This window comes from Nipponia nippon, unplaced genomic scaffold (genome assembly GCF_047370975.1).
Source record: "Nipponia nippon isolate SJK-2023a ecotype South Korea unplaced genomic scaffold, ASM4737097v1 scaffold_2, whole genome shotgun sequence".
NCBI lineage: Eukaryota > Metazoa > Chordata > Aves > Pelecaniformes > Threskiornithidae > Nipponia > Nipponia nippon.
In genome coordinates, this window is record NW_028262336.1 from 112,702,420 (window position 1) to 112,729,841 (window position 27,422).

Here is a 27,422-nt window from a genome sequence, read left to right on the forward strand (position 1 = left end):
TAGTAACCAGCGTCATCCGAAAGCTGTAGCCGAGCTGGGCTCACCTGCACGGCTGCTTTAACGTGCTGCGCAGTTCCCACTCCCAAATTTTAATCCCTACCAGCGCTGTGCTGCAGGGATTTACCACCTGGGGTCAGCACCAGCTGGATTTCAGACCGTATCCTCTTTCCTAGCACAGACACGCTCTAGAAGAGCCAGAAATGGGGAGGCGAAAGCTCTCCTGTATCTAAGCGGGTGTAAAGAAAGTTGTACCAAGTCCGTCCCAACCCCTTTTTATCCTTTCTCATCTCTAGCAGATGCAAGAGGCGCACCCTCCTGCCCGCTGGGGGAAGAAGGCGCCGTGATGCGGAAGGGGTTAGGAACAAGGGGATTGCACTGGCCGCACGGAGATAACACCGCTCGCGGAAGCACGCGGGCAGCTAGACGATGCTCGAAATTGCGTTCCTGCTGCCGGGCTGAGGGCAAGGGAGCTTCCAGAAGCATGGAGGGGGACCCCAGAGATACTTCTCTCTGCACAATGGGGCCATGTCTTTCGATGAAGAGTTTGCCCCTGTTGCAAGTGATAAACCACTGCTGGCCAGAAATTACTTTAACAAGACCTTTTTGAATTTGGATTGGTTCACGTTAAAAAAAAAAAACTAAAACCATTTAACTTCATAAAAAAAGAAGAGGTGGCCAGGAGATTAGAAAGTAAATCTGAGGATTGCTTTTAATGCCTGTAGTTTTAGATGCGAACCAGCCCGCTTGTTGCTCTCCTGGCAGCACAACGGGGAGAGCGCTGAGGCAGGACGGCCCGCAGCGGCGTGGGGATCTACACGGGCACCCCCGGTGGCAACAGACCCCACCACGCAGGAGACCCCCGTTCCCCTTTCGCATCTCTTCAGATCACTTGAGGAGAAATCACTGAGTCGTCTACAGCAGCTTGCAGCCCCTTTCCAACAGCTTCTACTGTCTGATACCTCAGTCACTCAGCTTGAGCATCTCTTCTAGTCCAAGATTTACTTCTTTATCCTCTCAAGGGATGAGGATTTTTTAGGCTGCCCTACCTTTTTGTATACCACGCTGTCCTCCGCAAGGGCAAAACAAAGTCAGGTTGTAGGGAACCCTCTCCACGCCCAGACCAGCGAGTGGGGGAAGCACTGCCACTTCCACTGCCGCTTTTTTGGACGTGGCCTTTTCAGCTTGCCCCCAGCCGGGATGTGGACTAAGCTTGGACGTATCTCCCTTAAATCTTTGGGAGCCCTGTAACCAAAAGCCGTGAACTTCAGATGCAGAAGTTTTGCTGACCGAGGAGTAACAAACTGCCCGGAGACCGCGTCTCTTCCTCTCCCCGGTGGGAGCCCGCAGGCCAGCTGACGGAGGCTTCCCCGGGCAGGAGGAGGCACAGCGACACTGGAGCGCGAGGCAGCGCCTGCCTTCCCCCTCAGACATCACGCCGCGCACTAACAAGTACAGCACTGACAGAGGCAATGCTCATTTTCCTCCTCATTTTTGAGGGGAGAGAGGCAGAAGAGACCCAGTGACTCCACGTTTTGACAGAAAAAGGAAATGCCTTTAGAAAATGAGTTACCTATAATCTTTCTTTGGACAAGGAAGTAAACAAATACATATATATTTAATTAGTTTTGATGTTTGATGTTATATTTGATTAGTTTTGATTAGTTTTTTGTGTCATTGCACAATAATTCACACTTATTTTTGAATGTGCATCATTAACTGTTAAGTTCCATTTTGCACCCAGAAATACGTTCAATGACTGGGAGAAAAAAGGAAGAAAAATCAATACAAACAAGGTGTGTCAGAAAGTGGTATAAAATAAGATTTATTTGCAAATCATTTTGACAATAAGGAAACAAGTATCTCTGAGCTGTGCATTTTGGGGATTACATGTCAGTTCCTTCACCTTCCGAGATTTCCATTTGCATGCAATATGGGATACCTCTAGAATTCGAAGTGAACTTTGAAGTGTCCTTTTTTGCCTTGCTGTGCTAAATAATTCCTTCCACAGGCACACTACAGGAGAGTCAAAGTCTTTGTAATGACAAGCCGTCACAGGGAATGCACAATGAAACAGCCTTGGCTTAGAAAGAAAAATGCCGCATGAGAGCCATTTCAGATTTGTTTAACAGTGTGAAGCGCTTCAAGACTCCCACAGGGAGAAGTGCCTGGTGCTGTAAGCAAAAAAAAAAAAAAAAAACACACCAAAAAAAACCCAACCAAAAAAAACCCCAACAAAAGAAACCCAAAGCAAAAACCAAGAAAACCCCAAAACCTAACAAACACCAACACCTACCCCCAAACCCCACAGCTGTACTGAAACCTCCAATTTCTTTCCTATGTAACAATGCACAGTACATCTGGTTATGACCTGAGTTCCCTCTCTTGGAAGCTAAAGACCTGAATCTCATGTAAAATATAGAAGTTCAAGATTTAATAATAATTAGTGTATATAAATGAACTCAAGGCAATGCAAAGGGAGAATTGATTTACCTTAGCGCCTGATTGTGGGAGGGTAACCTCTAAATTATGGTTAGAGTCACAGCAGTTGAAGAGAAAGACAGCAGTATCTTCAGAACATTTCTTCAATTTATTTCCACCCTTCTCCCTGGCCTTGCTCTCTCCGTCTTTCAAAAAGCCAGGAAATTTCAGCTCTGAAGTCACATTTCGAATGAGATGAGATAGGAAGTGTATTCTGAAAACCCTGTATGATTAAGTTCTGAGCAGACCACATTAGGCATATCTTGTTTTAGGGGAAAGTCCAAAGGGAATACCAGGAAACAAAAGTAATAGCTACTCAGAGAAGAAATCAAAGAATCTCAACTAGAACCATTTTCAATACAGTTCTAGAAAATATTTCTTTTTATTACAAAGAGGGACTTTTTTTTTTCCTCTTTATAAAGCTTAAAATAATCCCAATATTCAACACTGGAAAAATAATATTTTTCCCCTCTCCCATAAATACAATAATGCAAGAAAAGATGTCTAGATGTCATTGTCACCCGTTCAAATAAGGCATTCATGAATGCATTAGATCATTCAAATGTAAATAAACATGTTATATATATAAATATGCCCCAAAGTATTAAAATAACCTTATAAGGGTAATAACTATTATATTAGTGACAACCATTTAAGTATTCAGGCAACAAAAACCGGAGAGAATAATAAAGAATCTTAGAGACATTATTTTATTTTGGTCTACTTTAGAAAGACTAAAACAAGATCCAACTGAAAGCTCTTCATCGTCAGTCCACACGCTATCCCACCATGGGGGTCTTCCCTACCCTCTTTATGGAATAAATTACTTGGTCATTTCACATCAACCATTATTGAAATGATCCTGAGAGCAAGGCCCAGAATCCAGCAATCTCTTCAAGCTGAATGCCTTAGCTAACATCAGGCTGCCTCCTGAACAAGAGCAAACTGAAAAAGTAAGGGATAAAGATTTCAGAACAAATCTTACATTGACAAACATTGCCCTCTTCAATCCCAGCTCGGCCATCTTCAGAGAATGGCAAGGATTTACATCTACCTCCAGTGGTTATGCTCTCCCGTTAGACAGCTCCGAGGCTTTACTCTTCCAAGTCATGCGTATCCCCGTATTTGTGGTGTAGTCAAACGTGAATACAGTTGAGGTTTACTGACTTCTGATTTAGGCAACAGAGATGCACTGCAGCAATTAAGCTGCAGGTGCCAACATTCTGTATTGGCCCCTAGATTTCATGGTTTTAACAGTATTTTTGCAAGACAAAATTTGCCACATCTCATTAAGATTCCAACGTTTGGAAAATCCTTACCCTGAAAATCCACTATTTGCTGAGGAAGTATCATATTTCCCGAGAATGTGAATTGGCTCTTGAATGTATACCATCTTTAATGACAACACTTTAAGAAGACCCTATACAGTCTTACAAGTTTTGTTCTCTTACATATCCAGGTCTGAAACCTAGAAATGACCAGGGGTTTTTAGAAGTCTTGTAGAAGTGATCCAGTTTTCATTAAAGGTTTTGGCAGAATAATGTTGTATGAAATCTGTAATACACTTGCTAACGTTTATAATCCAATGATCAGTTATAAGAAGTATTATTGCATTTTAAGCGTAAAAATATAGGAGGTTCTATAAAGAAAATTAAAATAGCATTAATCTAATATTGATAGTCATATAAAATAACTCACAATTATGTAAAGTTTCCATATTTAATTACACATTTAAAAATAAGTTATAAAAATAATTAAGCTTCTTTAAAACCCCTACGATATTTTCTTTTAGGAGTTTTTACTCATATCTACTGATTGTCTAGCATCAGCAACAGCTTCTGGTACTCGAACAGTCATATCATCCATCGATTTCTTCAAGCAGATTTGGCAGCCTAAACGTGATCTGTAGGGAAATACAACATTGTCATTAGTTCTAGCCAATCATATATCTAACAGCATTTACTCCTTATGCCGCCAACGTTTGGCCATCCCAAACACATTATGATCTAGAAACAGCCATCCTTGTGCATGGTCTAAATCAAGACCAGTAGTGAATTGCACACATCGATGCAAAGATGTAAGTGGCAATAAACATGATTTACGTTAAGGAACATAGCTCAGTACATTGGAAAGTTGTACACTGAGTACTTCCTACTTGCTGAGGTAACATATAATAAGGGTGGCTCTTTCATTTTCAGTGGTTCACTAATAGTTCAGTCAAGTGCAGGGAATGACACGATCTCCCAATGGACATTTGGCATCTCTGAAGAGATGAAGGCAATGAATCTGAATGAAAGCCTCAGAGCAAGCATAGCCTAACCCATCCAGGGCCTGAAGACAGCCCAATGTTTTCAAACTAAACAACTCAAGATTAGGTCATTAAGCCAGAAAGGTAAGAGTAAAGAGACAAGAAACACAGGAAGGAGAAGGACAAAATACTCATGGCACCTGAGGAGATGCAACCCTTCATTTTTTTACCTATCATTCAACATGAAAAAATCTTCTGTGAGCAATTAAAATCAAAAGATTTAATACCACCACAAAATTCTGCCGACACCACAAGCCGCTTTTATTGCTGGGATATCTTTAATTCAATGTCCATGCCTTGGTACTTAAGTATAGAATACTTAAACGTCAGCAAGAATGGGCAATGTTCTGTAGCACCAGTTGAATAATTACTACGTACAGGAACGTAGGCAGAGATATTATAAAAAACGGTACTACACTAATATCTATACAGAAGTTTTTCAAGCGTGTAGTGATCAACAGTTGTTAAAGCTTCCAATTCAGTACTACACCCGAAAGTAATACTTTTATGTAAATGACTGTATACATCAACTTCAAATTACTGGAATGTATGTGTAAGTACATACACTACCAGAAGATTTCATCTCATGAATATGAATCTGTAAGAATAGCTTTAGAAATGAAACCTATTAGAGAGACGTGATTGCTGATATTTATATGTAGCATTGCCTGTAAGGCTTAATTTGACTGAAGTGTCTGTTTTTCACTAATGACGAATGCTAATTGCATATGTACTCTGCAGTGTGGCAATGGATTCACGTCATGTGAAATAACACTGGCCTTTGTTTCAAGCCTGCTACACAGCAGTACAAAAAGAACTAGGCAGCGCTGAATAGCACTGCGAGAAACAAACTACCTTCTCCTATTCAAATTCTGCCACAGCATTTACAATTTTATAGATATTTAACCAGATTCCCCCACCCCTTAAAGATGAAGAAGCTTGGACCCCAAAAAAAGATGACTTCATCAATCCCTGCATAAAAGCCATTCCACCTTTAACCACTTTTATAGGCCTTCCCTTTATTTACTCTAATTCTACTACTTTAAAAAAAACCAACAAAACAGAAAGTCAGAGTTGCACAAGCATAAAGATATGGTGAATCCCCATTTTGTCATATAATGGTATTTTCTGGTTTTCTACCTGTTCCTACCTAATATTGCCAATGTTCCATTTACCTTTTTGAGGGTTTTTTTTTTTAGGTTTTTTTTGTTGTTGTTGTGGGTTTTTTTGTTTTGTTTTGTTTTTTTACACCAAACCTTACGCTGACATTCCTGGAAAGACACTAGCTAGCTGACAGCCTATTTCAAGTATACAAAGTTACCACTGTTCTACTCACCTCTCCATATGCATTTATCTGCTCCTTTTAACACCAAATTTCGTTTCTATCACTCAATGGCACAAGATCCTTGCACGTGTCTTCACTGAGAGTTTTCAATTTTACCACACTGAGAAACATAGCACTATATACAAACCTTACTCTTCAGTCTCTTTTCCCAAGTCTTTCACAAATATGCTCTCTACATAAAACCTAGCACCGATCACTTTTAGATCACACTGTTGATCGCATACTCTTAACAGACAGCCAAATACTTCTACCTTGTTAAAAGATTTTTTTTTTAACCAATTACTTATCCTTTACAGGGCCTCTACTCTTATCGCATTGCAATTCAAAACTTAGTAAAGGATTTCTGGGCCTAAGTACTATATGAACTGTAAGATCTTTCTTCATGCTCCTTGACTCCTTTGAAGAACTCCTATATCTGTTACTTCCCTCTACAAAAGCTCTGTTGAATTCTTTCCTTACCATTATTTAATAGACACTATAAAAAAGTTATTCAAAACAATTCTGCAGTTATTCAAAACAATTTTGTTTTAACCTTTCTAATTAGCTCCTCATTTTAAAAAACATTAACTTTCATGGCAGCTGTAGCTGAAACCTTCCCAAATCAAGAGTCACTGACAAGAAAGAGCTTTTATCCTTATACTTATGACAGAGCATTAGTAGTGCATCTCCATCAGACAAGTTTATATCAGCACAGAAGACCAGATAACTGGTTTGCCCCAGAACCCAAAAACTCGTAGGAGAATCATGGCAGATGGTAAGAGCGAAGTAAATTCGCACTTAGTAGGCTTATGATTTTTTTCAAGATTGCAAATGTTTTTGGGAGACAGGAAAAAGGATAAAACAAAAGCAGCTGAAACAAGTTTCTCATAGCTTGACTTCTTTTCCTTTACAACCTCCCAGGAAAGTTAAGATTTGGCTGAAGCGAGAAAAAAGTGTACCCTCATGTAGAAATGATTAGCACAGGATTCCCATTACTGGTATAAGGAGATAAACGAGTTAATTCAGTGTACTCCTTTGCAGAGACATAAAAAACCCTATGCTATACAGGCCAGGTATAAAGCCCTCTGACATCACTGGAAAGATTCTCAAAAACTTTGACAAGCAGTTCTATTGAAGCATGAAGGAAAGGGCTTATGAAACCTTGTGAGGCACAGCTGCCTACTGTTCATGTGGGTATGTTCTACGATGCAGGCTATGTGTACACCAGCAAGTAGTGCAGCCCACTAAGAATGGGTCTGTGATGAGGATGTGACACCCTAATTACAATGTGTGTGATGGTGGGGGAGATGCACAACAGAGGGTTACTTTAGACTAGCACTAGTCTAATCCTATGCACCGAAATGCCCATTAGGGCACACTTTGGGATTAGTTTCACCCAAAGGGACTCTGGCTTGTGTGCTCTAGGAGCACTCTGACATGAGTCAAAGCATGACAAGCGGGGACACTGTTTATCCTACAGAAGGCTCAGGAGGGGGATCTTATCTATATACATAAATACCAGAGAGGTTGTGGAGTCTCCATCCTTGGAGATATTCAAAAGCCGTCTGGACATGGTCCTGGGCATCGGCTCTAGGTGGCCCTGCTTGAGCAGGGGGTTGGACCAGATGACCTCAAGAGGTCCCTTCCAACCTCAACCCTTCTGTGATTCTGTGAAAAGAAGATCTGACCGAAACTAAAATACTATTGTAAACACATTTGTAAAATACATTAACTAGCTACAGACTAATGGAGACAGAAAATAGAAGGAAAGGTAAACAAGAACAAGAAAATTCACACACGACAGCAGTGGCAAAGTTATTGTTGAAAGCACTCTGTTTTTGGTCATACTTCAGTATCTGACACTTCTGTGTTGGACACCTCTGAAGAGCAAGTATGGCAAGTGCCACTCTTCAGTTTACAAAAACAGTACTGACATCTTTTTAATATGAATTCAGATAAACAATATTTAAACTTGGCGGTCCCATTTGTGTAACAGAATCCAGCTATTCCTTAAAAGCTGATTAAGGCATTCTGAGAATACTGGACTGCCCCATCTGCAAACCCTTCTTTCCATTCTTTGAGGTAGTGAAGTGTTACATTGCCTTACGTTTCTGTGAGGCCATATGCCAGGTCCAGCATGTCCATCTCTTCATCAGTAATTGCATCTAGTTTCTCAAATATATGGTCTTCAAAGATTAAATGACAAGTTGAACAGGCTAGTGTTCCTTCACATGCACCTAAAGAAAAAAAAAAAAAAATCAAGATAACAGAAAATTCAAGTTTCAAATTACAGAACTACAGCAGAATTTCAGAAGAAATCCTGTGTTTGTCTCATACAAGAACCATCTCTGCTGATTAATAAAATGTTTCATATATTCCCTCAATCATATATCTAACTCTGCATTCAACTGTCAATAGTATTTCTACAGTTCCTACAACATTAAGGTTTACTTGAATGCTGTAGTTATTTAAAATACTTAACTAATTCCCTTTCTACCATTTAAAGAGAGAAAAGTTTTCCACTATAAGAATGCAAAAGCAGACAACACTGTCAATCAACACTAATTTATTCCCAAGGTTGATCCTTCTATCCCTCTTTTTCCCATGGTTTTGAGAAGGTCTCCTCAAGAAGTTCAGCAGAAGATGCCTGCTATACAAAAAAATTCCTCAGAAGTACACGAAGGTGGGGTTTTATACTTGGTATTTCTTCTCACTCAACAGAACACTAATTCCCAGCAACAAAGGTAGTGAGGCTAGAGAGAGATGGTTTTCTCTGTGTTAGAGGCCTACATGTACTACTAGGCAATCCAGCCTGAGCCAAGGATCTAATAATTTGCTAGGGCTGAACAGAACAACCACCAACTACATCTACCTGCTAGAGCAGTCAGGTCATCACAGGACAGCAAAAGTTTGAACACTAACAAATTCGTCTCTGCCACTGTATAGGGCTTTCACCACGTTCTCTACTTTGCTGAAAAAGAAACATGCAACTTCAAGAGGAGGAGAAAGCTGAACTCTTCACACTTGTGTGGAGACCGGGGTTGGGACACACAAACCCCCACCTCTGATTTAAATTGTTAAGAGAGAAGCAGGTAAGACATTAGCCAAGTTTAATTTATTTACTCATTTCCAGGAAAGCAGAACCAAGACTATTGTGACCACATCACCTTTGTACTCATATGGAAACAAAGGGAAGCAAGGCTGCATGTATAACCACTGCTATGAAAAGAAACAGTGGGATTCATCATCAGACCACAAGAACCATACTGAAAGCACCGTGCTATTACACGTAGTAATGGTATCAACAGCATATATGCAAAGTGAGCATGACACTGTACTAAAAGACTTGATTTTTAAAATATATGAAGTCTTCTAGTACATACAAATGCATGTGAAAAAGTAGAGTTTAAATAAAGTACCAAATGTAAAATTTGTCGTATCAGCAGTTTAAGCGTTTTATTGTTGGGGGAGGTGGGGGCAGGAAGACAGAACACTGACCAGTCTATTTGAACAGCGGAAGGTCTTTCTGCAACCGTAAAGCTAGCAGTAGCAAACGAATTGAGTGAAGCTGCATCATTCAACAGTTTAAGTCCTTACACAAAGGTATTTCTATTATTACTACTGCACATGGGATGCCCCCTAGTGACAGAAGTAAATAGGTAAGATTTACATTTTACAGTTTTTCCCTCATGACTTTTTTTCTGAACACAGAACATATATTTTTACATTATTTATACTGCATTATTTCTCTGCCCTAGTATGATGTTTCATTAGCAAATGACTATTGAAATGGGACTAGCATATATTGTAATTAAAGATTTACAGTAACTCCGATTTTTAGTTTGGCTGCTGTTTATTGACAGCATTATCTTCCCCCTTTCCCCCCCTACTTTACCACAATGCTTTAATGTGGCTGATGTTTACACAAACAGAGAATATTTACTGCGGAATACAAGCAGACTAGCCATAAGCCTATATGACACATTTAATAAGTAATACATAAAGCTACTTATCCCAACACATTACAGATTTTTAAGAGATAATTTTCTTCCCCAAATGTATGTAACTCTAGACATAAGAGTTGTCTCAGACATAAGTCTGAGACTTAAAATCTTATGAAACATTTTATTACTAGCAGTGAAATTTATTTGCATTTAAATAAAACACACCTCAGATTTTAAACTGTGCTACACTAGCCTACTTATTTTTTTTTTCCCCTCTAATCGCTCCATGGTATGCATTCACTCATGCAAATTGTACTTACACTTCTGCTTTAGTTTGTATTATTAATTCTTAAGCTCATGTTCATGCAAATACCTGTCCGGAGGTATTTAATTGCCATTACCAAATACCGCTGCTTTGCATGGTCAGAATCCTAGAACTTCAATGGAACTAACTATGGAAAGTACAAAAGTTTGAAGGAATAGGGAGGTGTTACAACTTCCTCCTATTCTCATTTTAAACAGAACTTGTACCAAGTTAGAATTTCACTAGGACATTGGTCTCTTTTACCCCAGTCCTTTAATAAGAATTAAACTTTTTGCTCTTCCCTGCTGACTGACATGGATTTGGTTGTTTCTTTCACTTAGCACTCAAGTACTACAGCAATTTGTGCTACAAAAAGCCTGATAACGAATTGAGACAGTATGGCAATAATGAAGTAACCAGACACTGCCAGAAATACACCAGTTTTGTGTTGCCTCCAGAACCTTTCAGCTCAGAAGCGTCTGCAGGTGGCACCTTTCAGATTCCACCTTGACAGCACTCCCACATCCCCCTCCTTTAACATTCAAGCAAGGCTCACCCCAAATATTTTTTTAGAACTTGACCCAAAATATTCTATGCACCTGCAGGGGAAAAAAAAAAAAAAAAAAAAGGAGAGAAAATCCAAATAAAGTACAACTAGGTTTTATAAATCAACTGTGAATGAATATTTATTTATGAATTTGACTTGATGATCTTAAGGATGATCTTCGAATCTAAATGATTCTATGATTCTATAAATATTTATGAATAAACTGGTAATAGAACATAATTTCTAGATACTGAATACAGTATTCAGTGAATCTACTTACCAAAACCATCTATGTCTAGATTATTATCAACAACCACATCCAGCAGGGAATCCCCAGGTTTTCCTTTGGCTGTTAGTTTGTCACCATCACGATTTATGAAATGAACAGTTATTTTATCTTCTGAGCTGAAAAAAAAGTACATAATGGAATTAAAGAAAGAATTATAGAATTTTTTAAATCTTTAAAATTGATTGAATACTACTAAACCAGTAATCACTATCAACTCTAAGAGCACAAAAACCTCAGTTACTGGCTTTTAAAAGCTGTAACAGGTACAGGCATTTACTGCTCTGCATTGAACAGAGACCATGAAAAAAATAAGAAAAAAAAAAACCAACTTGGTTTGTGTTTTGTCACTAGAAGCTATATAGGATCCTGCTGCTTTTTCACTGAAGAGACTCGGAGCTATTTTATTTAGGCACAATATTTGTATTTTTACCAAATAAAAGAGGTCATTTTAAATGCTTCACTCCTTTCTTCCTGTGTATTTATAAAATTTTAATTGTTCTCATTGTTGTCATTTAGGACAAATTTTAAAATTTTCCCATTTCTGCTTAGAGTTTAAGGCATTTTACTTTATTAGTTCCAAAATTTGATTATCCTCTCCTCCCAAGAATGAAAATCCTCCAAAAGCATTCTGCTTTTTTTTTGAGCACAGATTCTCTTAGGAATTTACTTTGTAAATATTAATTCCAGTGAAGTTCAAAGTTTTGACATTGGCTTCAAAGAAATAAGGTTTTGCTTTTCAGACAATTATGTTTACTTAAGAAAAATTTCTCTTGCAGTCTGCATAAAAATTTCTTAAGCCTAATATTTTATTATGAAAAAATATTTTTTGATGGTTCCATATTATGTCATTTCACATGCAAATTAAAGAAAAGCTGTTAAAATACTAATAACTAAAATACAGCTTGTTTGTTTTTAAACTATTTTCTTTCCTATAGAAAGTGAGTAAAACAAGAAAAACTTGTTGGATGGACTGCAAAGAAACCTGCCAAGAGATGAGAGATACAAATAAAACAACTGGAAGCTAATGCAAAAATCTATGTTTCAATGTGAAATCCATGTTTAACAACAGCATGCTTAACATTACCTTTAATCTTTTTCGTAATTTGGTCTTTCAGTGATCTATCATATGGAAAGCATACAAGCTTGAAAATCAAGTCACTCCCTGGAAAACTCTAATCTGCAGAGCTGAATATTACAGCAAAAATTTGCAAGTGGCCATACTGAAACATCAGTAAACAGCTTATTCTTAGAACTGGCTGTAAAAGAAAACGTGGCTTTAGCAATCTGAGTCCTAGCTTGTTTTGAAAAACAACAAATGTTTGTTGCTGTACACTTAATATACTCGCCACAACTGTAAGCTCAGTTGGCAGCAGTACATGCCGTGATTCATTATGATGTCGTGTTCAATTCTTGTCATATCATCCCCCAGTCCATTCTCCAGAAGGCAGCCGCAAGCTACTATTAACTATAAATTCATTCCAAAATTATAATCGATAATGAAGGATTGACCTTGCTGATCTGCAGAATGCAACCGAAGCATGCACTACAATAAAATTCAGAAATCTTGAAGATCTAGCTTTACAAAATACAATTAATGTTTCACGGTCACCTGTGATATCAAAGGACCACCTCCAGCAAACCGTTCTGTAGGGGTTTAAGTTACCACTCGGCTCTTCTTTTTGCTCCTCTGCTGTGTTAACACCTCCCACAGCACAACTAAGGGAACAAGCACCCACTTCTTAGATATACTAGTAAAAAATTCACCACCTTCACTGGAAGTTTAAGACCGATGGGTTTAGATTGCATCTGGAAAGGTATAGATTCACTTTCTGACAGCCAAAGTAAACCACTGACAGTGTAATTTTAAACTGCTTCAAAAAGCCCTTCCAGAGCTCACCAAAATACACTCTCATTTAGTGAAATATTTCTGTCAACATGACAAACACAACCCTGACAGGAGCCACAACACAAGATGTACTTGTATTTATGGGCATCCTCTGCTCAAGGCATAGACACAGCAAGTACTAAATATTTGTTCAATATCCAAACCATACCTTTTCCTCTATTATAGGATGAGGCAATCACAAGTAACATGGACCAAACAGCAAGATGTCTGGCCCTCCATTAGACCACCAGAACTTTTGTAAAAGACAAAGTCATCTCCCTCCCAGTTTTCAAAACACACCTGAAACTGTCTTCACGTGTGATTACACTTCAATCTGGAAAAAAAGAACGGTCCTGGCCTCCCTCCTTTGTTCCTTCTATCTCCAGCACTCACACTGTCACGCAGTAAACTAGGTCTGCAAACAAAACTGGCTGAAACCCAGCCTTCATAGGTCAGTGGCCATATGAATGTCAGAACCGGTACACAGATCTGCCCGTTATAGGAGATTTACGTCAGTTTAAAACAATTGTGTTACTGCAACTTTCTGATGCAATAACACAATCTAAGCTTCACAGTCAGCTTAAACCAATCTATTTCTAATATAAGAATGTGGTTTTGGGTGATCCCCACTCCAAATCGCCCTGCCATCATCCTTACACTGGTATTGCCACAAGTCAACTCATTTTGTTAGTCTGGCTGAAAATCAACCATAAAACCAGTCCCAGCTGAACCAGCAAGCAAAACTGACAGAAGCGCCACTGCCCACAACAAAAATGAGGAAACAGGAGTTGGATCCTGTTTTCAGTAGTAACAATCTTACATTAGCTTCAGCCAGTTGTGGGACTGCACCGTGGCTGTGCGTGCCTAACTGCTGCGTCATGCAGCAAGGGGACAAACCAAAGTACCACCACTAAGCCACTGACTTTTGTTAAAGATCACTACAGTAATTAACGGGACCTAATCCACCCTGGTTGATAAATAAATAAATAAATTTTAGTTCCAGAATAAAGCTAGAGATAGCTTTCTTAAGCTTTCCAGTAGGATCCTTTTTTCTGCTATTGCCATCTTTACCACTCTTCACATAGCCAAAATGTTTAATTTAAAAAAAATCACCAGGGCTTTATTGTGCATGAGCATGAGCAGTGAAAATACTTTCAGAAGTGCACGTACGTAATAATCAGACTAGTCTGACATTCGAAACACACACTTTGCACATCTTTTCAATGACTAGGAGATACCATTAAAAAAATAATTATAATCACACCTGCATGAAACAATATTTAGGCTTTATAAATTTGAAGTAACATGGCTTTTGTCTACCCAGACATTGTTTGCGTGAAGGAAAAAAAAAAAAGCAACCAACACAAACCAAAAAACAAACACCACCATACTGTGAACTAGTCATAGGCAATTAGTATGAAACACGTGACAGGTCTATGCAAGTATAGCTAGCCTCAGGATCATCAGGAAGAACAAAACATATTTATGCATAAAGCATAAATATCCCAATTCACGCTCAAATGAACCCTTTTCACCAGATGTAAAATACAATTAATTTCTTCATATGGTTGCCACAGTACTATCAGCTTTGTTATCAAGCTTCCCCAGGATACCCTAAATTAAGCATACTGCAAATGCACAGAAGAGCACCAGAGAACTGTAAACGCTGCTCATTTTTCCATGGGAGGGACAAAGAGTAAGTACTGCAACAATCCTGGCAGCTACCTCTTCCCCTTAAAAGAAGCATCCTTTTGAATCTTTGGCTATTACTTCCAAGTTAAGAATCACCTCTTGCATTCCTCCAAAGAAAGCATAAAGATAACAACTGTAGTCTGGTGTTGCACATGGCGAGACCAACTCCATTATTTCCAGATCTTCTATTAAACGGTAAATCTAACAGCCTTACCTAATTGCCTGAAGAGTTTAATGAATGAAACTATTATACAGGCCTCAATTAAAATATGGAAGTTGTAAATCTGAATTAATCTTTAAAACAGGTAGTAATTACGTTGTGCACCAAAAACATTGTACAGCTATCTAAGCTGGTATAAAAGAATTCGGAGATAACTACTGTTCACCATGAAATCAGAAGGGAGGATAATGGAAAAAAAAGGAGCAAGAGAAAGAATGAAATGGAAATGAAAGCGTAACACCTGAAGCTTCACTAAAACCCTTGGTAACTTCTACTCATAAGAATCACCTCAGCTGATGATTTATACAGCTAGGTCTTCATCCTCCAGGCACAAATACAGCTAATTTTACATACACAAACAATGATGTATCTTTTTACCGGAATAACACTGACTGACTGCATAAAGTTCAGGAACTGGGTCTCAAATAATATGACATCCAGAAATGGTAGGACTAAAGAAAATAACTTGCACAGAAGTGGAGAAAACACTAACATATGAAAGAAACAAGGATTTTCCTTTTCTCCCGTCTCACTCAGCCAGGCTATGACATAGAGTATATAAACAATGCATTTGAAATACTTGCTTGCGTGAGCTTTTTTGCTGGTATGCTTGCGCAATGAATGCGGATAAATTCCAACTTGTAGTCTGTTTGTGAAAGAAGTGGGGGATTACAAGTTTTACATTACTATTAGGTAATGAAATGTTTCCCTTTTTAGTATTCTTTTTCCTCCCATTATACCCTGTTAAATAATTTTTAGGAACTTTTAAAAATTTGACAATACTTTACAAAAACTTTTTGATTTTTTGAATGAAAAACTGCTAATCAGGGACTTCAAAATAACTGATGGTCAGGGCACTCACTCAGTGGAGACTTATTTTTAAGACACTCAGCAGGGACACTGAGAGATCTAAACTAGAACTTACCTGTCTCACATGGGAGCCCTAGAATAAAAAGTTAGTTCGTCTCTCCATATTAAAAGTATCTGCTGGAACAAAGTAAAACAGCACCTAGAGGAGAGTTTAAAAGTGAACTATTGAAACAGCTTTGATGGCAAGAGCACTACTGAACCCTCTGGGAACAGGCTAGGCTACACCACTGATGTCAGACAGCTGATCATGGGTCCTGTTCTGAGTCAAAGAAACTTCTCTTGCAACGAAGTAAATCAGGCTTTTAAGACTTCTGTATTTTAAATACTGAAAGTTAACTGTAGGCTCTGACCTATCTTTGCGTACACAAGCTACAAGTCAGAAGGTCATGCATAAACACAGTCTTTGACTACGTGTACTAAGTTGCAAATCTATAGTTGTGGGCCGTGGAATATTAAATGTCTACAGATGTAATGCATTTTGAAACACCTACTCATATATACTGGTGAGGAGAGACTCTGTGCACTTAGATGCACAAGTGCTCTTCAGTAAAGGAAAACTATACTAAAGGGAGGTGAGATCTTCAGTATTGGGCTCTCTCTGGTGTGCTGTATTTCTACCACAAGCCTAGCCAGGCTTCCACAAAAAGGAAAAAAGAAAAAAAGAAAAAAAAAAAAAAAGGCAAGCACTGCACTGCACAAAAAAGCAACACTGATAAGGTCACAATCTTTTAGAAAACTAGTTTGAATGTTAGGAACCCTAGTTTGGCTTTCCATAAGATTCTAAGTTGTGTCAACGGGGTTCCAGATCGCATAGGCCCTGTGGCTTAACCACGCCGCGGGGTCGGTGCGGTGCCCAGCCCGGGCCGGCCCACAGGCACCGCCAGCGAACAGCCCGGCGGGGCAGAGCCCGCCCCACGGCCGAGGGCGCCCGGCGCCACCCCGGGGGGAGGCGGGTGGAAGGTCCCCCCGCAGAGCGCTTCGGTGCCACCGCCACGGCAGGCGCAGGCGGGACGGCGAGAGCCGGGGCGAAGCGCGGCGGCGAGAGGGCCGAGAAGGCCGGGACCTGCCCCGGGCGGGCCCGGGACAACGGGGCACCGCGGGCCGCGGCACGGCGAGCGACCGGGGGAAGGTCAGGCAGCGCCAGCCCGGCCCGGCCGCCCCCGCCCGGGCAGCCCGTGCCACAGGCGGCCGCTGGCCCCGGGTGCCCTCAGCGCCGAGGCCCAGGCAGCGGCCCGGGAAGGCACGGCGCTGCCGCGGCGGGAAGGCGGCCGCCGCCGTGAGGCGCCCGCCCGGCGCCTCGCGGCTCCGACCCTCTTACCTGAGCACCGCCCGGGCAGAGAGGCTGAACAGCCGGGCTGCCCTCACGGCAGCAACGGCGGCGGCGCTGCCGCAGCCCGGCCTCGTCCCGGCTGCCGGCGAGGCGGAGAAGAGCCAGCGGCGGGAGGAAGCGGCGGCGGCCCGGAGGAGCCGGGCCGGCCCCGGGGCGGCCATGGCGGCGGCGGCACGGGAGCGCGGGGCCTCTGGGCCGGCACCGGGCGAGGGGCGGGGGCAAAGTCCCGGCGCTTACGCCTCCGGCGCGAGCTGCGGCGATTCTCGCAGCCGTCTACGTAGCGCACTTCCCGCCCCCTGACGGGAAGAGCGGGGTTACGCAAAGTGCGCAGCGGTGCGCTGAGGGAAGGGGCCGGGCCTTACGGAAAAGGCGCAGGACGCAGCTCGCTCGCGGGGCTCCCGTCAGCTTCCCTCTTGCTCCCTCAGACCACGCTGTAGGCCGGTGAAAGCTCTGTGGCTCCCAAATCCAAGCCTTATCCCTAGTCTTCCCGGGAAGGTGGTCCCATGGAGCCCCGCACGCCCCGTCTCCCTCCCCGGCTGGGGCTGCGAGGGATTTCTTGCTCAGCCTGCCTGGGCCCCGGTGGAGTCCCTGACACAGGCTGTGGAGGCTGTGCCCAAGGAGTCGGCACTACATCCCAAAGGCCCCTTTGGGAGGCCTGGCCTGTGAGGGACTGGGCTCCTTGGCTCCAGGCAGGGCAAGAAGCCCGGCCCCAGGGAAGTGGCGCTGGCAGCTCGGGGGTCTCGGCTGCCCGCCGGGCTGTCCAGGCATGGCCACCGAGACATGCCCAGGTCCTCATTACTGTTTCTCATGACAGAAGATCAACTTCTAAAGCTCAGGCATCAGCAAAGGGACAGCGATGCTATCAGAGGTTTTAACAGGAGGTGAGCATTCATGGTCAATGGCTCAAATATCAGTATGTGCAACAGGAAATTTTGAGATTTCCTGAGCAATTACAGACCGCATATGTAGACTTAATTTGGCTCTTTGCAATGTACGCATTGCTCTACAAGTTTTGATTAGATGGTTATGTAGATCCTCTTCACTCTGCCACACCCAGACTGGAGAGTGCTGAGGGAATGAGGAAAAAATGGAGCATTTTCTTCAAAATAATTCATTCAAACAGGAGTGGAAATAAATGGGGAAAAGGAGGACATGTTTACTTCTGATGCACTTGAGGTAGCTAAGATTACTCCTGATGCCTTATGATTTTAGGAATGTGGTTTTGTTGCATCAGAGTAAGATCAAAGAGGGAGATAACATTATACTATGTAACTTAAACTGGTATATTTTCTTTAAGGAGAGGAGAAGGTTGTGGAAATGTCAAGAGCCTCCAAAATGTCTGGCCATAAACAAAGTGACTTGCATGTGCCAGTTATCTCTGCTTCAGGTATATAGCTCGTACCCTCTAAGTTAGACTCAATGTCGTTATAGGGATTCCCTTTACCCGTGACAAATATGGCCAATGTAAAATTTTACACAGTCTGAATCTTGTCTTTTAAGCTTTATTTCAATCATTGCTATGTCAAAGTAGCTTCTATAGCACCTACATTGTATGAATCCTGTTATACCAAATTTATTTCATGTCATTATCCTTTACAATCCAGTATTCTTTCCATAAAAACAAATTTACTGCTGTGTCCATCTAGATTTGGCACAGGATTTTAAAAGCGTTACAATTACCTAGATGCACAGTGTATCTCTGAATTTCAGCTGACATGAGGTTGACCATTTTTTCTAGGCAATTTCCTTAAAAGCTGTACCTGTCACAGAGGCTGCAGTAACTTTACACAGGTCGCCACTCTGTAGTACAGGCAGAATAGCTTTCAGTGGTTCTTTGATTACTAGCAAAATAATTGCACTTGTTCAAATATACCGTTCGTAGAGTAATATTTTTTAAATATAACTGAAATCAATGCACTCAATATGTTTATTAAATCGTATATTAATATAAATGCAGTTAACATGTGGATATATCATAGAGCAGTCACTGAAATAAATACTCTGAGGGCCAGATCCTCTCCTAGTATACTGGTATCCCCTCACCCACGCTGAGCTCTCTTTCATTAGGTTTCGCTCTTTTGCAACACAAGAGAATGTTACCACAAACAATACAGTTTATTTCAATATTGTCACTACAGCACAGGGTCATATATGCATACTCACAAGGCAGTATATAGCTAAATATATACAGCTTTATATTGTAAAGCCAAAAGAGCACATCAGATAATCTAGTCTGACCTTAAAACCAGAAGGCTGCTTGTCATAAATTAATGGTTAATGCAGGAAATAAATGTGAAAGGGATCCTCTGGACCTTCTAATGTAAACCTTTGCTGTCACATGCAACTCAAGTAACTAAATATAGAAGTATTTATCTATTTCTTGAAGTTTTCTTGAAGTTTTCTTGCTGGTATTAAATGCACTGAAAAAACAGCCCCGAAATTCCACTCCTAGGAAGGGTAGAAGGTCTAATTATTAATTTTTAAATAATTTATTTTATTAGTTTAATTCTTAGTATAGCATTATTTATACCGATTTGTCCTTGGCCAATGTTGGCCATGAGTTTAAATAGTTTTGTTCTTTGTGATGTTCACCCATTATTTGTTGTACCCTTTCCAGCCCTTTTATTTTAGCCTCTGTTGTTACTAGTCTCCTTTCATAAGACAGGAAACTCTAACTATTCTCCTCATTATCCCACTGAGTCATTTGTGTGTATTTTAGTTTGAATTTATCCTTGTTAAACGTGGGTGACTGGTTAGTACACTCACTACAGTGTCTCTAATGGAAATACGTGGCCCTGATACATCCTAGGATTGCATTTGATTTTTTTTCATGTACACATCAAATTAGTAGCCTCAAATAATTTTGTGATCAGTTAATAACCCAAATGTCCCTTGTTGCTTCTCATTGACAAAGCCATTGTTAACAGCAAGAGTTCTTGGTTCCCCCAAACTGAACACTGTAAGCTCTTTGAACTTTGCTTCGATCTACTTTCATGTGGGATTTTCATTCATACACCATTTTAATGAATATGGCCATTTCCGTTAACCAACTTCATCCCTGTGTTGGATGTGTTCCATAGCTCTGTTCCAGGCCTCAGACTGCCATGGCCCTGAGCACGTTACCCCCTTGCAGAAGTTTAGTTGGCAGAGTCCAAGGTCAGCTCCTTCACTGATAAGAGCAGTTATGAAAAAAGCTAGCAGCAAGGGCCTGCCTCTCCCTTCCCTTCAGAGCCACGTTTAAGCTGAGGCAGCAGCTCTCTTTGCACCATCTCACGTCTCCGTGAGTCTGGCCCTGACCCGGGGTCGCTGACTTGGCGTCCTGGCTTGGCCTGGGACCTGCCTCCTCACTGCGGCCCTGCTGGCCAACCACTGGACCATGTCTGACCCTGACCACTGTCTCTCAACCCAGTCTTGACCCTGTCTTGCTGCTCTGCATCCTGGCTCCTTGTTGGTGAGGTGACTGCTTTCACCCGCCTTGGTATTGCCCTTGGCTCCCCGCACAGCTTCCATTGCAGAGCAGCCAACTCTTGCTGCTTCCTGACATCCTCCATCCCCAAACACAGAACCCTCCTAATTCCCTCATAATTTCTATATCATGTACGCGTTTGGGTGGGCATGCTTGAAGAATTAGAGCAAATTAGATCAGGACACCTCAATGAAATAAGAGTAGCAGAGTGAAATAAAAGAGAGAGAAATTACAAACAGCGCATACCTAACATCCCTCTGAATCTCACCTTGGTTGTGTGCAAGTTTTTGTTGCTTGTCTCCATGGCATGTTCATTCTAATGGTAAACACTTTGCCAGAGGCGCTTCATCTTTCCTATGTGTTTCTATAGGTTCTTGCACATTGGGAACAGATGTAATACAACCTTTTTTATACTTATGTCCTCCAATGCTTTACTATTTTTTAAGTTTATATTTGTAGGAAGCCAACAAACCACTAGATGGCAAACAATTTCAGCAAGATAATACACGGGTATTCACACAATCTTCTGTCCTCAGCTTCATCATTGAGGCCATGGAGTGTAGTACCATGGCAATTTATAGAAATCTGGAGTGAAGCTGATATGGTCCTGCTCCTCCCTGCTTCTCCCTCCCTTTTGCTGTTCTAGTGTTCATGACCCAGGTGTGGAGTGGATTCCTAGAGCTGATCTATGCAAAAACTCACCTGGGGGAAAAAAAAGAAAAATAAAGGAAAGGAAAAAGAAGAAAGTAAGTGGTTTTCAGCTGTTTCAGTTCCATCTACCAGCCTACAGGCTGCCTGTGCAAAACAAGAAAATGTATTCTGGGAGAACAGCAGTCCCAGCTTGGATTGTTTTATGCTGCTGAGCAAAGGTACCACATATTCTTCTACTAGGCGTACAATTCCAGGGTTCAGGATGATAAAAACATTGCATGTGTATACCAATGATCAGCAGATAATTTCTATAAGTTACTACAGATGATCTGTCTGAGTTCCGGTTTTCTATCTACGAGAGACATGGCATGAATGCATATTTACAAAATGCAAATCCAGCTGTTTTAAACAGATTTTTAAAATAACAAATCCACCAAGTAATCAGACTTATGTGTACAGTTAGCGTTTCTGGTCATTATCTGTTCTGTGTGAACATGTGTTTTAACCTGGATTTTCTTGGAAGCCAAATTGTGTCAAATTATCCCTTTCAGTTGAAATACTCAAGGAGATCAGAGAAAGGAAAGGATCCGTGGTCCGTGAGAGCTCTCCTTTTGTGATCGTCTCCTGTTAGCCAGCATGGGAGCAGAACCATCTCATCCGAAGTTTCTTCTCTAAGGTAGCATGATTTGTGATATCCTAGGATTCCCCACTCTGGTTTTTGGTATGACTCTTTCAGTTCAGTCCTCTTGCTACTGTTTCTCTTTGATTACAAGAGTGCAACTAAGCCCTCACACAAAAAGACAGGAGAGCAGCGGGCCACATTATTTCATCTTGGCAACCTTCATGTGACTGGGGGCAGGAGTGGTCATGTGAGCTGCTGACACAGAACGTTTTCTACATGTTTGTTCCTCCAAACAATGGCATCTCTTCAACCTGACTTTTCTAATTCTGAGACCGAGTAAATGACCAAGGTCTTTCTCTCCACCTGCCCCTGACAGTTCAGTAACACAGACCTTGATCTAATTTTAAGCAATCAAACATAAATAAAATGTAGTCATTGATCGTAGGAAGCTCCAGCCAGTCAGAAACCAGTGGAGATTCAGTCTGTAGCTGAGTGAGTGGGACACACAGTCCATGCACTTTGTTGTTACCTTCAGCCCAGGAGCACAGGACTTGCGAGCAGTGAGGTCTGAAGTAATCCATGCTTGAAAGAAGGCAGGAACGTGAAGGAGAGGTCATCAACTGTGGTGGGTTGGCCCTGGCTTGATGCCAGGTGCCCACCAAAGCCACTCTATCACTCCCCTCCTCAGCTGGGCAGGGGAGAGAAAATATAACAAAAGGCTTGTGGGTCGAAATAAGGACAGGGAGATCACTCACCCATTACTGTCACGGGCAAAACAGACTCAACTTGGGAAAAAAAATCATTTATTACCAATCAAATCAGAGTAGGGTAATGAGAAATAAAAACTAAATCTTAAAAACACCTTCCCCCCACTTCTCCTTTCTTCCCAGGCTTAACTTTACTCCTGAGTTCTCTACCTCCTCCCCTCCAGCAGCGCAGGGGTACGGGGAATGGGAGTTGCGGTCAGTTCATCACACGCTGTCTCTGCTGCTCCTTCCTCCACAGGGGAGGACTCCTCACACTCTTCCCCTGCTCCAGCGTGGGGTCCCTCCCACGGGAAACAGTCCTCCACAAACTTCTCCATCATGAGTCCTTCCCATGGGCTGCAGTTCTTCATGAACTGCTCAGGCATGGGTCCCTTCCACGGGGTGCAGTCCTTCAGGAACAGACTGCTCCAGTGTGGTCCCCCGTGGGGTCACAAGTCCTGCTAGCAAACCTGCTCCAGCCTGGGCTCCTCTCTCCATGGGGCCACAGGTCCTGCCAGGAGCCTGCTCCAGCACGGGCTTCCTGTGGGGTCACAGCCTCCTTCGGGCACCCCCCTGCTCCAGCGTGGGGTCCTCCACGGGCTGCAGGTCGATATCTGCTCCACCGTGAACCTCCATGGGCTGCAGGGGGACAGCCTGCCTCACCATGGTCTTCACCATGGGCTGCAGGGGAATCTCTGCTGCGGTGCCTGGAGCACCTCCTCCCCGTCCTTCTTCACTGACCTTGGTGTCTGCAGGGCTGTTCCTCTCACACATTCTCACTTCCCTCTCCAGCTGCAATTGCCCAGTTTTTTTTTTTCCCCTTCTTAAATATGTTATCCCAGAGGCGCTACCACTGTCGCTGATGGGCTTGGCCTTGGCCAGCAGCGGGTCCATCTTGGAGCCGGCCGGCATTGGCTCTATTGGACAGGGGAAGCTTCCAGCAGCTTCTCACAGAAGCCACCCCTGTAGCCCCCCCTGCAGCCCCCCCTGCTACCAAAACCTTGACACACAAACCCAATACATTAACCAATGAAGGATTAATGGGTAGGTAAAATGCTCATGAGGTGGTTGTTTTTATTTTGGGAATTAAAGTGGTTTGTAAGTCTTTCTGTAAAAGGGATGTAATCTGAGTACCATCAAAGTGTGTGTGTAGCCGCCAAGCAATTCTGCAGCTAAAGGGAGATTTGGGAACTTTTTGGCACTTTGTTGTGAGGATCCAGTAACTGCAGTGCAGCAGGGCAGGAGAGTGTTTTTTTTTGCAGTTGCTTTGTCTTTGCTGGTTTCACTATAGCACCTGAAATACAGTGGGAAACAGATAGAAATGTTTGCAGTTTTGTCATTCAAAGAGGTGGAGCTCTGGGAATAAGCCAGAGCCTGGTGTTATCCACTCAGAGAGGAAAGCTGAGGAGGTGGGTCTGTCTTATGACAGGAAGGTGAATTACTGCCATGGAATTCTACTAAACTGTAAATAATGCGTTGCTTCAAAGCCATGGTTCCATCATACATAAGAGACTGTGAAATCTGTGTGAGAATTTGCATCTCTGAGTAGGGGATTTAAAAGTTAGTTGTCTCAAAGTCTTGACACTCTTTAATAGCAAGATGTGTGAGTGTTTCCACAGGAAAACTTTTCTGACTCTTCTGAATTTCTGAAATTCTTCTGCTTCATGTTATGCATAACATTTCATAGCAACAGCTCCTTCAGATGATAAGTTGAAAAAGTGCGTGGACAGTTTAATGTGGAATTTTCAAAACAAAGAAGAATTTGTCATTGCTGAAGTAGAGCCAGATTTCCATTGTGTATATTTGTCTCCATCAATAGGGGATCTTAAAGTGTGTTCAAAATACAACTGTACAAGGTCATGAAAGGGAACTCCACAGCAGGCTATTAAATACAAAACCACCATGTCCAGCTCATTCCTGAAGTCCTTGATCTGCAAGTTGTTGGAAGATGGGAAGGTATTCTGGGGAAGTCAATGCTTGCTCCATTCTTACATTGTTTCCCAGGTGTCGACTTTCACAGTTACTGGAGACAAAATACTGGGCTTGAGGGACATTTGGTCTAACATAAAATGGACTCTTCTTTGGTCCAACTCCTTCCTCATTTTCATGCATGTAATAACACCCTGAAGTTGAAGTTGTGGAGTTCTTGCTGGAGGACAGGAGTTGAGGACCAAAATCTACCACACCTTCCCTACTGAATCTGGGCTGGGGCAATCTTTTTCACTACTACCAGTGTCCCAACTCCTGATCAAGACAGTAATTGTAGTCTCCAATTAAACAAAAAAGCCACTTTGCAACTGCACAAGATTTGTGTTGACAATGAGCCTGATATCCTCTCCTGTGGCCTACTGGTGCCCACTTCTCTTCTCTGGATAATGCTGTTATGAATTATCAGTAACACATTTTTACTGTCTTCCCAGGAGTCTTCACAGTTGTTTGGTAAGAACACATGCAACAAACTGTAAGCAAAATCTCTCCATTAAGCAAGGATGTTGATTGCTGTGGATGCTGCAAGTCCTGCTGTCCTGTCAGTAGCGAGTGGAGTGAGTGATATACGAGGTCCTGCATGCTGGTCTTTACTACCCTTGAAAAATACGTCTTCGTATAGCCCTCTAGAAAGTAATGCATTTACTTTTAGTGGTAGCCTATTGGTTTGTAATGAGAAGCAGCTCAATTACACATGAGAAAGTCTTTAGTATGAAATTCTTACAGAAAGTGTGATGCACAAAGGTAGTGTACTAAGGCAGTCGGTTTGTGTGTCCACCAGGAGGCATAGCAAGCTAGGGCTCCATCTTGCTCACAGCACTGAACAAGTTGCACGTACCAGCAATGAAGGGAGGCAAAAGTTTTCATCAGGTTTTTACATCTGGAAGTCAGAAATTGAGAGATTTCTAGAATAAAAATGAGAATGCGGAGAACTGGCAAGAAGCTGAAGTCATAAAATGCATATATGTCAAAATGTTATCTGGTCAAAAGCTATAATTTCAAATAAATTTTGTTGCTGTTGTTCACAGTCATTGGAAGTCAAAATTGATATGACTGAAAATAAAAATGCTAATCAGTCTATAAAGCAATACTGGGGCTCAGCTTCTTGAAGTATACACCGGCAGTTGTGTAAGACGCCAAAATAGACACCTCCTTGTACATGTGGAGAAGGACAAAGTTTTGATGCTGTCAACATTTATGCATGGGAATGATCATATCTGTTATACCTTAAAACTATAAAAGAGATTACAAAACCAGCCAGAGTGTTACCAATAAGTACTTTCACATTTGGGACTCCACAGGAATCCAGGTTGTAATAAGCTTATCAGTTATGTTTCTCCTCCAACAGTGTAACTGGAGTTAGAAACAATGATCCTTCTCTCTGACATGCTAGGAGCATGTATATCACAACAGGAATGTTAACAGTGGGGTCTTCAAAGCTGCTAAATTTTGTAATTTTTAAAGTATGGTAATCAAAGCCTTTTCTGTCATTTCAAAATCAGGTAATCAGCTAGGAATTGAAAATCTAAAACCAAGCAAACAAAAAGTTCTTTTCCCAGGCTTGAAGAGAAATCTGAATATAAGAGCATGGAAAGGAAATAGAGAGAACCCCAAACTATTATTAAGGCCTCATGAGTTGGGTTTTTTTTTTTTAATGCCAGTCTCATGACTTTCTGGGAACTGATTTATTGAAAGCCTTGGTTTGGCAATTCTGTGCTTGGCTAGCTTGGGCTTGACCCAAGTCCCCTTTTTTCTTGGCAGCACTTAAAACAGATGAGATGTAGCCTATGCTCCTTTGTAATCCAAGATTGCTATGTGCAGTCAAGAACCCTTAAGCACAGAAAATGAACAAAGTGACCCAAAGCCGTGGGGCCTGGCTGGTGGTGCGGGCCGTGGGGCTGGGGTGAGGGGCCAAGGGCCCACTCTGCTCCTCAGGACCAGCTTCTGCAGGGGTTTAGTGCAGCTGACACACTCCGACTGGTGTAGGAATTCTATTTTACTTTTAAATTGCACTAGTTTAGCTGGCAATAATCCAACTGCTGGAAACTCGGTTGTGTAGAGAGAACTCGTCTGATATTTCCAGTTCTTCAGCATTTACGTGAGCTGCTGCTGCACAGCAAACAGACACAGCGTGCGGCACATCTCCTGTAGCAGGTCACGTCCTGCTGGAACAGTGCAGCAGCAACGCCAGGCATTTTCGTGACCGTTCAGCAATCTCAGCAGTAAGGTAGCAATAAAACAATGCTTCCAATGTATTGCACTGGCTTTGCCTGCCAGCTCTTATTTCAAGGCAGAGCACTCTGCAGGCATATATATATATCGTATAGCAGGTTTCTCTTGCACTGCTCCTAGCGCTCTTAGCCAAACTGCTGGCACAAGGTTGGAGTTAGTAACCCGTAGCAGTACCACCGTCCTTCCAAACTGCTGAGGTAGCACTCTACCCTATTACTTTTTTATACACTTCTGTTTTCTATATAGAAACAAGGGTAACGGAATCCTGCAGCTCTCAAGTCTTAAAACAGGCCAAATTCTTTGTTCTGCTGCATTATACCAGCACAGAGCTGGGCTGGCCGTCACGATGCAGAGGCCTGTGCAAAGCCAAGTAAACTAATTATCTAACTCTGGTGTTTATGCCCTATGTGATTAAACATGATACTTCTTTTAGTAACCCTCTTAAGAGCAAATGTCTTTTAAAGTTCCGTTGTAACACCCTGATCTCACTGACTCGCCTGCCTTTGGGATTTCAGGACTGGTGTTTGT

The 27,422-nt window shown here is 41.9% G+C and overlaps 1 protein-coding gene across 5 annotated transcripts; it reads right to left on the reverse strand.

Moving 5' to 3' along the window:
- Nucleotides 1-2,179: 2,179 nt before the first annotated feature.
- On the reverse strand, nt 2,180-17,486 carry FDX1 (ferredoxin 1). 5 transcript variants are annotated; one of them, XR_015704996.1, is made up of 5 exons: nt 17,180-17,479; nt 11,186-11,310; nt 8,218-8,347; nt 3,464-4,381; nt 2,180-2,651 (listed from the first exon to the last, which is right to left on the reverse strand). XR_015704996.1 is itself a non-coding variant. In XM_087758636.1 (4 exons), exons 1-4 carry the CDS (start codon nt 17,350-17,352, stop codon nt 4,267-4,269), a joined length of 543 nt encoding a protein of 180 aa, XP_087614762.1. In that variant the 5' UTR covers nt 17,353-17,479; the 3' UTR covers nt 3,166-4,266. The 5 variants fall into 5 exon arrangements, 1 of the variants encoding a protein (XP_087614762.1); XR_015704995.1 differs by having other exon boundaries at nt 2,180-2,701; XR_015704994.1 differs by having other exon boundaries at nt 2,180-2,716.
- Nucleotides 17,487-27,422: the final 9,936 nt, after the last annotated feature.

What these genes read in the sequence shown, in the direction of transcription:
- FDX1 (XM_087758636.1), bottom strand. Translation starts at nt 17,352, where the DNA reads ATGGCCGCCCCGGGGCCGGCCCGGCTCCTCCGGGCCGCCGCCGCTTCC. An exon ending in TCTGCCCGGGCGGTGCTCAG is followed by an intron (nt 11,311 to 17,179) that starts GTAAGAGGGTCG and finishes CTTTTTTTTCAG; the next exon opens with CTCAGAAGATAAAATAACTG. An exon ending in TCTAGACATAGATGGTTTTG is followed by an intron (nt 8,348 to 11,185) that starts GTAAGTAGATTC and finishes TTTTTTCTTTAG; the next exon opens with GTGCATGTGAAGGAACACTA.